The sequence below is a fragment of the Eublepharis macularius genome, chromosome 5 (genome assembly GCF_028583425.1).
Source record: "Eublepharis macularius isolate TG4126 chromosome 5, MPM_Emac_v1.0, whole genome shotgun sequence".
Taxonomy (NCBI): domain Eukaryota; kingdom Metazoa; phylum Chordata; class Lepidosauria; order Squamata; family Eublepharidae; genus Eublepharis; species Eublepharis macularius.
In genome coordinates, this window is record NC_072794.1 from 99722135 (window position 1) to 99738132 (window position 15998).

At 42.5% G+C, this 15998-nt stretch overlaps 1 protein-coding gene across 3 annotated transcripts in view; it reads right to left on the reverse strand.

The window, feature by feature from the left end:
• Positions 1-291: 291 nt before the first annotated feature.
• ST3GAL3 (ST3 beta-galactoside alpha-2,3-sialyltransferase 3) overlaps positions 292-15998 on the reverse strand; it is a 459765-nt gene continuing 444058 nt past the window's right edge. For all 3 annotated transcript variants that reach the window (XM_054979381.1, XM_054979379.1, XM_054979380.1), the window contains one exon: positions 292-3605. In XM_054979381.1, the coding sequence (XP_054835356.1) occupies positions 3516-3605 (90 nt within the window). In that variant the 3' untranslated portion in view covers positions 292-3515. The remainder of the gene's footprint in view (positions 3606-15998) is intronic.

A 15998-nucleotide genomic window follows, 5' to 3' on the forward strand; every position in this document is an offset into this window, starting at 1 on the left:
AGAAGTTTATGTGTGTTATGCAGAAGAGGGCAGGATAGGATCTAGTGAGGGGCAGAACCAAGATTAGAAATCAATATTTTAAAAGAGGATATTTTCAGACAAAATAGATGTAGAGGTAGTAGAAAAGAGCAAGAGTCTAGTGGCACCTATAAAAGTAACAACATTAGTGGTAGGGTATAAAGCTTTTTTAAGTCACAGCTCACTTGTGACTCATGAAAGCTCATACCCTACCACAAATTTTGTTAGTCTTATAGGTGCTACTGGACTCTTGCTCTTTTCTACTGCTACAAACTAACACAGCTACCCACCTTGATCTATCTAGATGTAGGGGTAAAAATGAAAGTTTTATGTGAAACACTGACTTCTGAGAAAATGTGATTATCTTACAAAATTTTCAATCCAAAATCCATGAGCTGCTTCAAAGGTAACTAATTGCACAAGAATTTCTTTTGCTTCCATGTAGAAAGTGGCAGTAACCAAAGAAAAACAGATGGCATGATGTGGATGGCACCTGCACCTGCAGCACTACTTCCTCTGTGCAACTACACTACGCCTATCTATGAGGCTCCCATTCTTTACACCTATAGCGTGGAAAGATGGGATCTTAGCAAATGCCAAGCATGGCACAGGAAATCTTGCAGAGACTGAATGAGCTGGAGGGATACATTGAAGTAACTCCCACACAATTCCTTCCCCTTGCCCTGTAAAGATAATCACTGTGCCCAATGTTGAGTTTAGTCACTTTCCCTTCTCTGCCTATTCCTGGTATGTGTTGACCTTCTTCTCTCATACATCTCTCAGTTTCTACCAAGAGTGGACCATTACCTACCGGAGATCTCCTGCTGACATAGGAACGAGATCTTTCTTTAATCTAGAAATGTGTGCAGAATCATGTATGCCCTGTGGAGGCTTCCATCCTCTTTCAGCCTCAAAAACATAAAAAAACAACGAGGCTCTTATCAGCTACACTTTAAAGAAGATGAAAACAAACATGTTTTTGTTGCGTGTACATGAACGACCCATTCTTCAGGGCTACAATTCAAAAGGCCATTTCCCAAGTTTTAATCAAGCTCACCCTTTGGCTGGAAAGTACTTTGCAGTGGAGAATGTAAGAAACTTCCTTATTGGTTACCAGTGTCAAGTACCAATAAGATCCCAGCCTTCAAAAAAACAGGAGAAGCAGATTTCATCCCTTGAGGTGGAGAATCTCACGAGAAGGGCTTGTGGAGTACAGCTCCATGTAGAGTTACTCAAGCCTGAGCCCTTTCATTTCAATAGGATTAGACTGGAGTAACTGCATAGGATTGCAGTAGTGTACCCTCAGTTTGAGAAATGCTGGTCTTGGAGCTATGCTGACAGTTTTATCCATGACTACTTTCTGACTGGAACAAACATCTCTCTCAGATATGCACATGAAGAATGCATAACTGGTACACAGACATATGCATACACCCCATGGATGCCGCAGTTAGCTCCTTCCATACAGCTAATTATTTCTGAGGTCTGTGCAGCAGTTCCTGCTTCTACAGCCACCTTGCTGCTATGTTGTTCTCTTCCAAGAAGTGCCATGTAAGAAAACTAATTTCTGGATAACATAGTCTATGAATAAGGGACTGGAATGGAATTAAAGCGCTTTGGACCAAATTCATACAACAAATTAAAGAGGCAGATGACCTACAAGTACCCCACATCACAGCTTTTTGCTCTTTGTGGGTTAGGAGCTGCCAATGCCCATGATAGCCAACAAACAGGGCAGTCCCTCTGCCCTATGAAAACCCACCCACTCAATGCACATGTAAGGAAACTTGCACACTAGGGAGGCATGGTTTATCTCAAACCCCATTCAGAATATTCTGTCTTGTAGTTCTGGGTTCTGTAAAAGGAGAAAATACCAGCATTCTTGACTCTTCTTACGCAGCCTTGAATGGTACCCCTGCACAGGGTCAGCAGAGGAACAGACAGCCCAGGGAGTTCAGGGCTCCAAGACCTCTAGTGCAACTAGTTCAGGACATATTCCATAACCTTTCCACATAGTAACCAGTGTCCTCAATAATATCTTAACATAATCTGGGGCACTCAGCAGGCAACAGACATATTCATACCAAAGAATGGCCTCGTGTTATACATGATGAGCATTTTTCAGCTGTGCTTGTATGAAGAATGTAGTGTTGAATTGTCCAGACTCTCACAGCCTTTCAACTCAAAGAAAAACCAACTGTTAAACATAAACATAATGTTGGACCTTACAGTGATGCAAAACACATTCATATTTTAGGATGGGAGGGGGCAATAACAGCCCCCAAGAATGCCTCTTGTGTGCACAAATCCCCAGACATGCACTGTCATTCCACCCTCACAATTTGGTCACTTTGCACAATATATTTCTTAACTTTCCCAACACAAATGGAACACACTCGTGCAAATACTGCATTCTCAGTCTTATGGCAGCAGAGCAACAAATACACTTCTGCCTTCTTAAAAAGGAAGCAGAAGGATTCAGAAACTGACTGAGAAAAGTCACCTGATGTACACAGGCTAACAAATAAAGTAGTTGATAGCCAGGTATTATCTACCGTGTTTCAATAGGAGCTTAAATACGCAATTGTTACTTGAAAGTAGACTGCTGTAAAGTGAATGAAAAAAAATTATGGCACCATTAGTTGCTAAACACTGATGAGTCTTTCTGTCTTGAGACAATTGCTGATTGGATCCAAAAATAAATTTCTGTCCCAAACAAAAACAAAGTACATAATTATTCAAAACCGTGATGTAGATGCCACAGAAAACAAAGATTAGGGTCTCTCTCAGCAGGGTGTGTGGCCAACCAAACAGATAAATAGAGATCTCCCTAACACAAATGAGATGGGTTCTATATGAACAATGGCTGAAAATTCAGCCAGGTGAAATGTCGGCAGCAGTGGCTGCCCAACAAGAAGCAAGGAGTCTGAAGATCCAACATGCCTCTCAATTCGATCCATCTATGGCAAAGAGAGGCTACAGTCTCTTTAATTTATAGCAGCACCAACGGCAGACATGTTTTGGACAGACTTAGGCCCTGTGAAAGGCCGCAGATGGCACAGAGGCAGTTCAGGTGTCCTATGGCGCATGACTACGAGCCAGGCTCCATTTTGCACCTTGCTATGTTTAGCATGATTCTCAAGAACTTCTTTGTAAAAAACAATACATTGTACATTCAAGCACTGCTGCCTCTGACCTGGCTCCTGTTCCCATTTGGCACAATTTATTTTGTTTCACTGGCCTATTTTTGTTCTCTCTAATGATGCTCCATTTCAAACATGATTCACCTGCAGTTCCAAGGGTGGGGCTGCCCCCTCCGGTCAATAACCATCACTCCCCTAGCAGCCCTGATGCAGTCGGACACAGCAAGCCAAGGAGACTTGCCAAGGGCATTGTGTGTCTCTGAGAAGCTGGGATTCTTGCCAGGGACCTCTTACTGCCCTTGTCCTCATCTCTGTGTGTGTGGCTGTGCCCTTTGGCACAGTAGCTGTGCCTCCTCAGATTCCGCTGGTGAGGTCTGTGATTACTCGAGCTTTCACCAATTTTCGTAGGAACTCCTTCTCCCGTTGGATGTTGTGCGTCCAGGACTGCAAAAAAGGTGGGGGAGAGGAAACAAGAGGAAAGAGATAAAGAGAAGATGAAGGGGAAGGCAAGTTAAGTACTGCTCTGTTCCAGGTTTGTACATATTTATCTGTGATCTTAGGGCTCTGATCACAGAGGCCAACTCACACAAAGCCTGCATGTCAAGAGCATGCCCTATATAAGCTTCTGAGCGGAGGAAAAAAATCCTTCAAATTTTCTCCAAGATCTGAAGATGGTTCTTCAAATACACAAAGGTACAACTATGCAAGGAAATTCATTAAATCAGTCTAAGGAATCAAGCAAGGCCAAGAGATTAATGTGAGATACTTCAGCCACTAGAGAGACATATGCAAATTCATGTGGTATGGATTGCATACCTCTTAACAAACTTTGGCTGGATCTATATGAGGCACATAATCTGCAGTAGTGCATAAACTGCAGTAGTAGCAGCAGCAAGAGGCATGGAGGCAGGTGGGCATGGTATCTACATGCCCCATTTCTAAACCACTCATTGCAGTCACTGCCCTCTCCCCTCTCACTCCACTGAGTCAGTGCAGAAGCACTGATGTGACAATAATCATGCCGTTGCCCAATCCAGAACTCACCTTTTCATTCCTTTTCATTTTCCCTGCCAAGTTGTGCTGTGGCTAAGTGGGGGAAAAAACCCTTCAAGAGGTTAAAAGCTGGAGGGGATGTGGATCTTAGTTCCACCCATTCCCTGTGTTGGCTGCTGTGGATGCTCCACTTGCAACCACCCTGTAGTTCCTTCTTTGAGCTAAATGGGAAAGACTCAGCAGGCCCATAAGTTGTGCTCAAAATGGGCAGGATGTGTGGAAGCAGCCCTTAACCGCTTTTGTTCTCACAGCGTGCTTAAAAGAGGCAAGAGCAGATCTCCTTCAGTACACGATTAAGGATGGAGTGGTATTCATTATTACAGAACTGGGGGCAAGATTTATTTTGGATTAACAGATCTGAAAAAAGTTGTAACCTTGGATATATAATGTGGAGGTAGGAAATGAGGAATTTTCACATTCAAAATTTTCAGCATAACATCTTAAATCAAAAAACTTACAGTTGGGATTTCTGTTATGTTTACCCCCTACATGCATATGTCCACATCTAAATATCTGCATCTACTTGAATGTTTAAAGAAACAATATAAGATATATTCAGTCAGACTCAGTAATAAGATGAGAGTGCAGGAGCTCCAATGCGCACTCCAAGTTTCCCTGTCCCATTCATTTGAATGGATGAAGCAAAAATGGGGTAGCACTTACCTAACTTGTTCATCAAGTGTCTTCGATGCAGGTACACATTGGGACTGCAAATGTGCAAGCCCACCACTTTGGAAAGGGTTTTCTTAGCTCTTTAAAATCTATGAAAAGGGGGGGGGCGCGTCTCTCCCGGAGTGCGGGAGACCATTTCCCACCACCAGTTTAGCGTAGTGGTTAAGAGTGTGGGACTCTAATCTGGAGAACTGGGTTTGATTTCCCACTCCTCTGCTTGAAGCCAGCTGCATGACCTTGGGTCAGTCACAGCTTCTAGAAACTCTCTCAGCCCCACCCACCTCACAGGGTGTTTTGTTGTCGGGATGATAACAACATACTTTGTAAACCGCTCTCAGTGGGCATTAAGTGGTCCTGAAGGGAGGAATATAAATCAAATGTTGTTGTTGTTGCTATTATAGTCATGTGCTGTGAGGGAGAAGTGCCCCCTTCCTTCAGTTCTCCTGAGGTGTGGGAGCTCACCTGGATAAGGCATATCAGATTGTTCACAGTGGGGCAGGAAAGAGGGAATGTGTGCCTGCACAGAAGATGCTTAATGGACAACAGTTATAGGCAAGTGCAACCTCATTTTCATCTTTGGTCTTCTGTGTAGTCTCACACTGAGAGATTAACAAGCTACAGAATAGGCAGTGCGACTTCCTGATGAAAAAATAGTAAATTTATTAAATAGTATAACCATAACCTGACAACTTACATAAACAGTAAGCACATTTTTCTCTCTCTCCCCCTTTCTTAATGAAAACAGAGACTCAAGAACAGCCTTGCCCACAGCAGATTCTCATCTGGAATTAATGTCTACAGTAGAGATGGGCACGAAACGAACCACAGAACAAAATTCCATACGGAATGGCTGGTTCGTTTGCACTGAAACACGCGTTCCATGGGAACATGTTTATGGAACAAATGAATTTTTCCAGACGTTCCATGGCCAGGTTTGGAGTTTCACAGACCCTGCGCCAGTTTCAGCCCATCCGCTGAACCCAGCACGGGGTCTGTGAAACTTACAGCCCCTGCGCAGTAGAAAGGGACTGTCAGTTTCACAGACCCTGCACTGGGTTCAGCAGATGGGCTGAAACCGGCATGGGGTCTGTGAAACTGACAGCCTCTTTCTTCTGCCGCCCGGGCTGTCAGTTTGTCAGTTTCACAGACCCCACACTGGAACAGTGTGGAGTCTGTAAAATGGACAGCCCAGGCAACAGAAGAAAGAAACTGTCATTTCACAGCCCCCATGCCGGTTCCAGCATGGGGTCTGTGAAATGGACAGCTTGGGCAGCAGGAGAAATGGGCTGTCCATTTCACAGACCCCGTGCTGGAACCAGTGCGGAGTCTGTGAAATGACAGCCTCTTTTCCTGTTGCCCCGGCTGTCCGTTTCACAGACCCCACGCTGAAACTGGGGGAAAGGACAAAAAAAAGGCAATAAACTTGTAAATCTCTGACTCTGGCTGCAGGAAAAGAGGCTGTCAGTTTCACAGCCCCTGCACCGGTTCCAGCACGGGGTCTGTGAAATGACAGCTTCTTTTCCTGCTGCTCTGGCTTCTGCTGCCCAGGCAGCAGAAGAAAGGGGCTGTCTGTTTCAAACGGCTTCAGCAACCGGTGCAGGGCGGTTGAAATGCCACGGAACAACGAATCACGAACTGGGAAAAGGTCGGAAGTTCGTGGTTTGAGGTTCCATGGAGTGCTATGAACCACGAATCATGTGGTTCAGATTTTTTTTGGTTCGAGCCTATTTCTAATATACAGCATAGTGTCTTACAATAGTGTACGCAAAAGACTATGTCACTCGTCTACAGACATTGAGAAGAGGCACTCCATGTAGAAAAGCACCTGAAGATGCTTGTGCCCTTGTAGAATGAACTCAGAGATTAAATGGGCACAATACTCCCACCTGTTGATAAACTTGCCTGATAGTAGATAGACACAATCCACCTAGACAGAGGTTTACTTTTTAGGGAGGCAGAGTGAAAAACAAGAGGTGGAGATCTGTTTAAAACAAGCGTGTTCTATGTAAATAAAAAGGCAAAGGACATCACTGTAGCACTTTACATCTGGTATATGAAGTGATTTTTCCACCTTGGATTCTGGTTTGGGTCAAAACCACCCCAAGTTTTCCTGTCCCATTCATTTGAATGGAGGAAGCAGAATTGCATGCACATTTTTTGGGCACTTAAATCTGTTCCATGGAACTTACATACTGCACAAGAACAAACCTGGGTCTTTCCCAGAGTTTCCAGAAGGATTACTTGGACAGGGCAAGACAGAGCTCGTTACTCAAGGACTGGCAGACAAGATTCCAGTAAGAAAGTTAAGCTGGTATCTCTCTATTGTAATCAAAATGTGGTAAAATGCCTGATACCCCAAAATGTGTATCAAGATCTGCTATATGTTTGCACTCTGTACCTGCTCAGGGGTTATAAAGTGCCTTTTGCTGACTAGCAGGAGGGGATGAGAAAGAGAAGTAGATATGACTCACCTCTGAGGCATGAAGCCACCCAGTGCCATAGAAGGTCCAAGACAGAAAAGTACAGTAGCCAAGGAACCACCTAAGTGCACCTCAGTTTAGCTACAGAGCTTCAAGGGGCCAAGAAGCAAGAATAGATCTTCCTTTTGGGGCAGGAAGAAATACAGGTTCTGTGGGAGGGAGGGGGCAGAAGGGGATAAAACCCCTAGAGATGAGGAAGAAGCTCTCTTACTCTACTCAGCTCCCTTTTTACTGCAAGCTACTCTTGTGTAGTCTCTGTGCTAACCTGGACTCCATCTCAAGCACATATTGCTGAGACCATGAAGGGGAAAGCCATACTACTTAAATTAATGTGAGTTTTCTAAATGCTTGCAGTTTCAAACAATTTCCCATAATTTAGGGTATGTGAACGATAGGGTCAGAGAATTACAGTTTTATTGCCTTTTTCTTTGTCCTTGCTCAGTCTGTTGCATTTTCAATTGTTGTGTGCATTTTTATTTATTAAAAATTCTTTACATTTTGGATGTCATTTGTCTGATCTCTGTGATCCATGCTAAGCCCTGTTCAATCACACACAGTCAGAGAGAAAAAGGAACCACTCCTATAGACAGTGCAAGTAAGAGTGCAGGGTCCCCATGGTAAAAGAGGGAGACACAAAGGGTTGAACTTATCCATGAAGCAGCAATGCAGCAAAGGGGTGCCTGGGTGCTAGCCCTCAGACAGTTTGTGGCCTATTAATTGGCTAGATGGTGGCACTATTGCAAGAGAATTGAGTAACTCTGGGAACTGAGAGAGAATCCTGTCTGGGAAGCAGACTCAGGATGACTGCATAGCTCTCTTGGTCCCACATGAGCATAAAAGGGGCTTCTGAGTCCCATTTCCCCACAGCAACCTAGGGCAGAACTATATGCTACAATGCAAACATTTCCCAAACTGTATTCTCACAGCCCTTCTAGGTCCTCCTTTCTAATCTTTATCTACATAGCCCCCTCCCAAGCATCTCCATGTAGATCCCAATATATGGATGAAAAACATGTGATAAAGCAACCTTGCTGAAGGCCAAGCTGGTACATATCTGGTCAGAATATGAACAGAAGAACTAGGAGCCTTAAGTACACCACCTTTTGTTCCATGATGGGAAAAAGGTGCAGCATAAATTTAATAAAGAAATGACAACTTCAGGTGGTGGGACAACTGAAAAGCACTTTTGCTAATCTCTACACTGCACCAGGCTGATGGAAAGGTGGTCCACTGACAAACATGATATCCTATTCATTGTGCCAGAATTCAATATTCCATCTCCACCATTCTTTTCTATACAATAGAACTCTTATATTTTTAGCGGTTCCACTTCACCTTTGGAATGCCCTCCCCTTTCCAACTTGCCTTGCACCTACATTATTTTCTTTTAGGCACCATTTCTTTTTACCTAGGCTTCTAACTGAGTTCCTTTTTTTTAGTTGCTTTTCTGGTCTGCTTCTAGTCTGAATACTGTTTTATAAATACCATTTTAGGATTCTCAGTGTTGTTTTGTCCTTGGCTTGTTTTTAATTGCTTGTGTTTATGCTGTTGGCTTTATTGTACTGTTTTGTGACCCACCTTGAGCAGGACTCTGGAGACGTTACATATACATTTTCTAAATAAATCAGTTTTTCTGAGATTTTCCCTTTCCTTCTGCATCCTAGGCCTCTAAAACAATGGATACAATGGAAAGGACCTAGCTGTTTGGTCTTCTGCTAAAGATGTATCCTCAAATTATGTACATACATATGTACGTACGTACTATGTCATTTATAATCCGCCTTTCTCACTGAGACTCAAGGCAGATTTCATAGTGTGATATTAGTACAATCAGTAGCAAGGACAAGGGCAAGAATTTCCATAGAGTGTCAAGGACATTTCCGTAAACAATGTCATAGGGTAAATAAATACAAGTTTACAAAGACATAGCATTAGCAAGGATCCAATACAGGGTTGAAGAATTGCTGAAACAGAACATGATCAATTCTAGGACTTAAACAACATGAAGCACAGGTAGTATATAGGAGTACATATGTAAAGCAACAGATAATATGTAAGACAGCGTAGTGTTGGAGTCTATGGTTCCTAACTCATTAGCGAAACATCTGGGACCCCCTCTCTACAATGCCGCTCTCCTATCTGAGTAAAAAAGCCTTTTAAAATAATTTTGGTTTTGCATTGTTTGTGGAAAGCCAGGAGCATGAGGGCTCTTCTGACCTCCTCAGGCAGGCTGTTCCACAGAGTAGGGGCCACCCCAGAGAAAGCCCATGTATGGGCTGCTGTTGATTTCGCCCATGTGCAGACTGGTACCTGCAAGAGACCCTGTTTGGATGAGCAAAGCTGCTGTGGAGAGACATATGGAGGGAAGAGTTACCGTAGGTATGCCGGGTCAAGGCCGTGAAGAGCTTTGTATGTAATAACCAATACCTTGAATTGAACATGGTAACGCATAGGTAGCCAATGGAGTGACTGTAGGATGGGAGTGATGTTCATGCTCCTGTTCATTCCTGCTAACAGCTGAGTTGCAGCATTTTGCACCAATTGTAGCCTCCTAGTTAACTTACATGGGAGACCATCTTACAATCCATTTTACAGGCTAGAGTGAGATTGTAGAAAGCATTTTTTTTCAGCTGCCTTAACTTTTTTTCTAGTAGTAGCACTGGATCCAGTATAACCCCTAGGCTCTTAACCGAGTCTGCAAGAGTCACACAAACTCCACTGAAAGTGGGGAGCACAATGTCTTTCAAGATTTCTGACTTCCCAACAAGCATCACTTCATTTCCAAAGCTCAGATCTATAGGGCTACTTTTAATCTCCATTCTGTATGCTAGAAAACAAAGAGAAGCTGAGCTTGAGAATGCTGGAAGTGTACTGTATCTAACAGGCTAATCATACAGAACATTTCAGATATGGTTATCACTGAGCTATGAAGACAGCTAATCGCTATCTCGTGCAGTGGCTGGCAGGGAGTGAGCAGCAGGGGCAGAGCTGAGGTCATTGAGAGGTACACTCTGTACTCTGGAAGGCTAAGGAGAATTCACTTAGAATCCCTTTTATTTTTTTGAATGGGAATAGAATCCCCAGGCTTGCAACTTTCTCTGAAGTGATAAAGGAGAGTCTGGGTCACAGATCTGGAAAGCTGCTTGTAAGAGCCAGGCTTACAGCTTCTTATCAGCATCTTCATCTAGTGTCACAGTGATGCCCTTTGTCTTGGACAGATAACAGAGAAGACTGTTTGTCCTTTCTTATACTAGACACAAAATCATGCAGGTTGAACGGTTACTAGAATCTATTTTAAACGTATATTCATCCCAGCATTCCCACATCTATATCTATATGCAGGGCTTTTTTTCAGCTGGAACGCGGTGGAACGGAGTTCCGGAACCTCTTGAAAATGGTCACATGGCTGGTGGCCCCGCCCCCTGATCTCCCACTGAGTTCCACCATCTCTTTTTCCACAAAAAAAAGCCCTGTCTATATGTACTGTTGAAGACATGGGCCATGCACTCTGAGAATCTTCTAACAAAATAAAACAGGCATAATACCAAACACATCATCACTATGTACAATGGGAATAAAACAACGGATTCTGAGGCAAAATATCCACTGCTTACCAAGGGGATTTATGATGCACTTTGGAAAGAGAGGAAATTCCCAAGAAGAGACTTAGGTAAACAGGCATGTTGTCCAGCTGTCAGTTTCTGTCAGCTGGATAGTGAATACCAAGCAGTCTCTAACAGACACTGGAACCAAGTTTAGAAAAGCTGCTTGTTATAACAATATTTATCCATGTTGCCTTGAAGTTCCACATCACACCCACCACTTCAACGTCATATATTGACAACTGCCTTTCATTATAAAATACCTCTTTGTTGTCATGGTAGAGTACAAAGCAACGGCCTTGTCTCTGGAATATTTGTCAGAGTCTTGTACTGTCTAACAAGGTCTCTTAGCAGATACCCATACCCAACCTGCCTTAGTTGGAGTGTTAGATACTTGTATTGAGATTGAGAGATTTCGGGCTACCAGGGCAAGGCCTCTGGCCATATAAAACCAGGAGTTCTTTCATCCTGGGGACGTTCCACTGGAGCAATGGAGCTACATATGCTGATAGCAGAGCTGAACCCATCTTCTGCAACAGCACATCTTTTGTCATTAGGGCTGCTGAGCAGTGCATAGAATTAATATAAAAACTGCCTTGTGGCTGGATCACATGGTAGATTCACTCATTTCTGTAGCACCAGGAATGGTAGCTAGTTACAAGATCCATGAAAACATTTTTAGTCAATGTTTTGATATAGCCATGTGGACAGGAGAGAGGAGGCTTACCCCCAGTACCAGCTCAGATTACTAATTATAAAAGAAAATCTTACTACAAATGACAGACATAGCTAATCAAACTAATAAAACTACATTCCTGAGTTTAGCTTTGTTGGGGAAAGAGAATATAAAGCATGAACAAAGAAAAAGAAGCATGCATCTTCCAGGGAGGAAAGGCCAAAGAGTCTTGGGTTTTTGGAACACAACTGAGCTGTTGATGTCATTGTTAAATTTGGCAGCCCTTGAGCATACATCTGCTTTGGAGGGGGCTTCATCACAGCTATGCTAGCTACTTGGACCATAAGACAGTGAGCTCTGTGCATTCATATCAATAACTGGAGATTCGAAACACCATTAGCTATAGGGATAGCTGGGTCTCTTTCTAACCTTAATGAAATAATTTTCTTGCTATTATCTTCTTGGAATGACCTACTCTGGCAGCAATTTTTTTCAAAGGTGCCATCTAGGTTCCAGGGTATGGTTGGAAAGCACACAATACAGCAATCTTCTTGAAACTAAGCAGTTTTTGATCTAATCAGTGCCTGGAAGGGAAATCTCCTGGGAATCCTAAGTATACAGTTGAGTTCCATGAGAGAATAAAGGGATAGTCATTTAATAATATCAGGATTTGAGTCTAGTGGCACCTTAGAGACCAATAAGATTTTCAGAGTGTAAGCTTTCGAGAGTCAGAGTTCCCTTCTTTAGACATTTTGGCTTGGTGCACTAGCTGATTCCGCTATTTGTAGCCACCACCAACCCATCCCTTCTCCAACTCCTGTGACATGAACAACAAAATTAAGGAATTAATGAGTTCTTGTCTTGGGCTTTTGATGAAGGCGGGGAGAAGCTAACCAATAGAGTGCGGCTTTGCTTTGCAGAAGGTCCCAGATTCAATCCACAGCATCTCCAGGTTGTAATTGATGTAAAAGACCTTTGCAGAGAAGGGCTGCCAATCAGAGCAGACGTACTGAGTTTGATAAACCAATGGTCTGACTCAGTATATAATGATTTTGTATATCCAAGGTGCAAGCACCACCTCACTACTTCTGCCTCCCACAAAAACTGTGTGGGAAGGCAGAGAACCTACCTCATCTTTCCTTGTGGGGTGAGGGGGTTGAGAAGTAGAAATATTATTACTTCCCCTCAAGTTGGGTTTCTATAGGAGATGGCAATCACAGCCCAATTTGTAGGAGGAAAACTTCTCCCCTCCACTAGAGAGTACACAGAAGAAAGGATAGGTAGTTTCTCATACGTTAACAGTGTTTTTGTTGGAAGTGCACCAAATTTATGGAACCTAGGACACAGGGGAAAGTGTCAGTGTTGTCTGTATTATTTTTCCTTGCTCTTCTCTGTTGATTAGACTCTTGCAACAGTGGATAAACTTCAGTTATGACACATGACTTAAACAACAGGGAGAGTTTTAGCCATATAATGGTAACATATCCAGCATCCCTTTTCCTGCACAAACTCAAGGTTTGTACTGGGGAGCTGTTTTATCAGAACAATATAACCTGCAGGCAATCCATGAATATTATTACTGGCATGGAGATCCACAGAAACACTCTTGCAGCTTGCTAGGCAGACCACTCAGCCCACTCCTTTCATGCCCCCCCTTTCTCTGTCTCTCATTTCCAATGAGGACTCTGAACTGCTCTCAGTTGTGCAAACAAACCTGCTGGCGGTCTGAAGAGATGGCAGAAATAACAGATTTCTGTTTGTTCCAGCCAGAACGCGCCGTGTGGTATAAAAAACCTCTCCTTGCTCTCTAGGGATCAAGATAGGATTTCCTCTGTTTACAGTCTTGATTGGACTGTCTGATAATGTGCTCCATCAGTGGTAACAGGAAAAGATAGAAAGCTGGTTTGCAAAACAGAATGTGAAATGTATTCCTTGGAATTTGGTAAGCAAGTGTGCAAAAATGTTGGCTGGGGGAAAGGGAATGTTGGGAGTGAAAAACAACATAATTTTGTTAAATGTTTTTACTATCTATTCAGCCTCAGAACACTGTGTGAAAGATGCCCTACAGAACAGCATCTACTCCCTCTGCCTTTTCCTCTGTCTTGCTGTTCCCATTTATAGTTTGCAGGTGGGAGAATCATGCCAAGCTAAGCTAAAACATGTGATAAAGCAACTCAAGGAAAAGCTGCCCAGCCAGAGCCAATTAGGCTCACTGCAGTAGCTGGACCCCTGTTATCAGACATACTTATCTTGATGACCAGTGCACCAAAATCCCTTAGAGATTAAATTGCAGGAGAGAAACCAGTAAGGCTATCACCTCTGACAGTTAAGAATGGCAGGCAAGGGCTAGGGACACTTCCTGAAATGCCCTAATACTAATGCATTTATTACCTGACAGAAAGCTAGCCATATGTGCTGTGCAATTGCTGCCACAAATGCTTTATATTTGCCATCTGTGGATGCCCATTCTAACTCCCATCCTCTCTAATGTTAACTAGTTCTTCTTTGGGTAACTAGGTATATACATTTATGGAGAAATTTGCAAAAATTCCTCTCTGCTGACTTGCTGTTTAATGAGTATACAATTCAATCTCCCCCCTCCTGCATGCTTCCTCCACAGAAGTTCTTTTTTGAAGGCATCTGTGTGATTTTATCATACATTTTTACCACTGAGTTTGATGCAGTTCATCAGTGCTATCTAACTTGTTCATGTATTTTAATGACAGTTTCCTGTATTTTTATAGCAGCTTATTACTCAAAATGCATTGGGATTTATATTGGTATCAATAAATTAGCTGTCTGTACCTGTGGGATTTATTTATTTGTAGGAATGCATCATTTGCAGCTACAGCAAAAGATGACAGAATAATTAGAGACAAGGGATGACAGGGTTTCTGTATCTTTAATGTTCTGCAAAAGGAGGAATTTTGGCAGACACAGCCTTCCCATACATACGAGAAATGCTGGACCTGCTGAAATTTCCCTTTCCATACATATGTTAAAGAATACAGGAACCTTTACCTTAATTACATCTTGTCAGTAAAAAGGAGATGGAGATGGATGTTTTTCATCAAATGATAATCTTGAGGTGGGGAGAATCTAGGGCTCCCTAGGAGACTTCATTTGCAGATATCACTAGCATTATCCATTCTTCAGTGCTTTTAAAGCCCAGTCCTAAGCGTAGTTCCTAAAAAGGGAGGTTACTAGGAGCTGCTCCCAAGGAAAAGGTGTGTATAAGATTACAACAAAGATATGTAGTGAGAAATGAGTTCTATGTTTTACTCTATAGCACAGCCAGTTGCTAAAATGTCAGGTATGTGAGCATTAGCTAGCTTTACTAGAATTAAACTGGATTAGGGAAGAGCAGTCAAGCCAGCTAAAGAGGGCTGTCTGGATTCAGTTTGACTCTGCCTCCATGTGGCTGGTAAAGGAAGCGATTTGATAATCAGAGTTACTGTTCAATGGGAATCAAGAAGCAAGCCATGTTTCCTGCTTTGTCATATATGCAACTTCTGATGTGCACAGGCACCTAGATGCAAATGCAATTAATAGTAGTCAGTGAAAAAGGGAAATGACTGACAACAAAAAGTAATATTTCTGAGAACTACACTGGGATAAAAAAAATCAAAAGGTTATTTTTAGGATGCTACGGGAAAAACACCATTGTTTGTTGAAAGGGAAGAGAGAAACTGAGAGCTACATGTAAGCCCTGCCACCGTGATTCCCTGGGCACTAGCTGAGGAAATAAGCTACTTTTAATTTTACTTCTTAGAAGCAGAATAGCTGAAAAGTAAAAGAAGGTGTTTCTGTTTTTTTATACTCAGCAAAGGTATGAAATATTCCCCTGCCTGATCCAGAATCTCCATCAAATAAAAACCACAGACCACCAGACTGAAATAAAGTAATCCAGAGGAAGTAATGCATCTGGTGATAATATGAGTTCTATATAGAGTAATGACCCTAAGTGTACCTTACCCCAGGCTTTAGTGTACATTATAACCTCTGTGTTGGTATTAATCACATACAGCCCCATGAAAGAGTGCCGCTTGATTCAGACCTTGAGAAATTTCACCAGGCAAAAGTTTTCTTCCTATGTAATCATGGACTAGATGTGGCAAGAAGGATTTTATTATTTTTATAATTATGTTTATATCCTACTTACTCTTTTTCTTTTCAACAGAAAAGTTCAAGGTGACATACAAAAGAAGTAAGTCTTTTGTTATTAAACAGGATATTTCTTGTTTACCAGGTTCTGAAATCGGAAGAAATCCAGTCTGATTATTCTGAAGAACTCTGCATTTAGCCCATTTTAGGCCCTGATAGGCAAATAGAATCTTGCTTAAACTGAAGCACC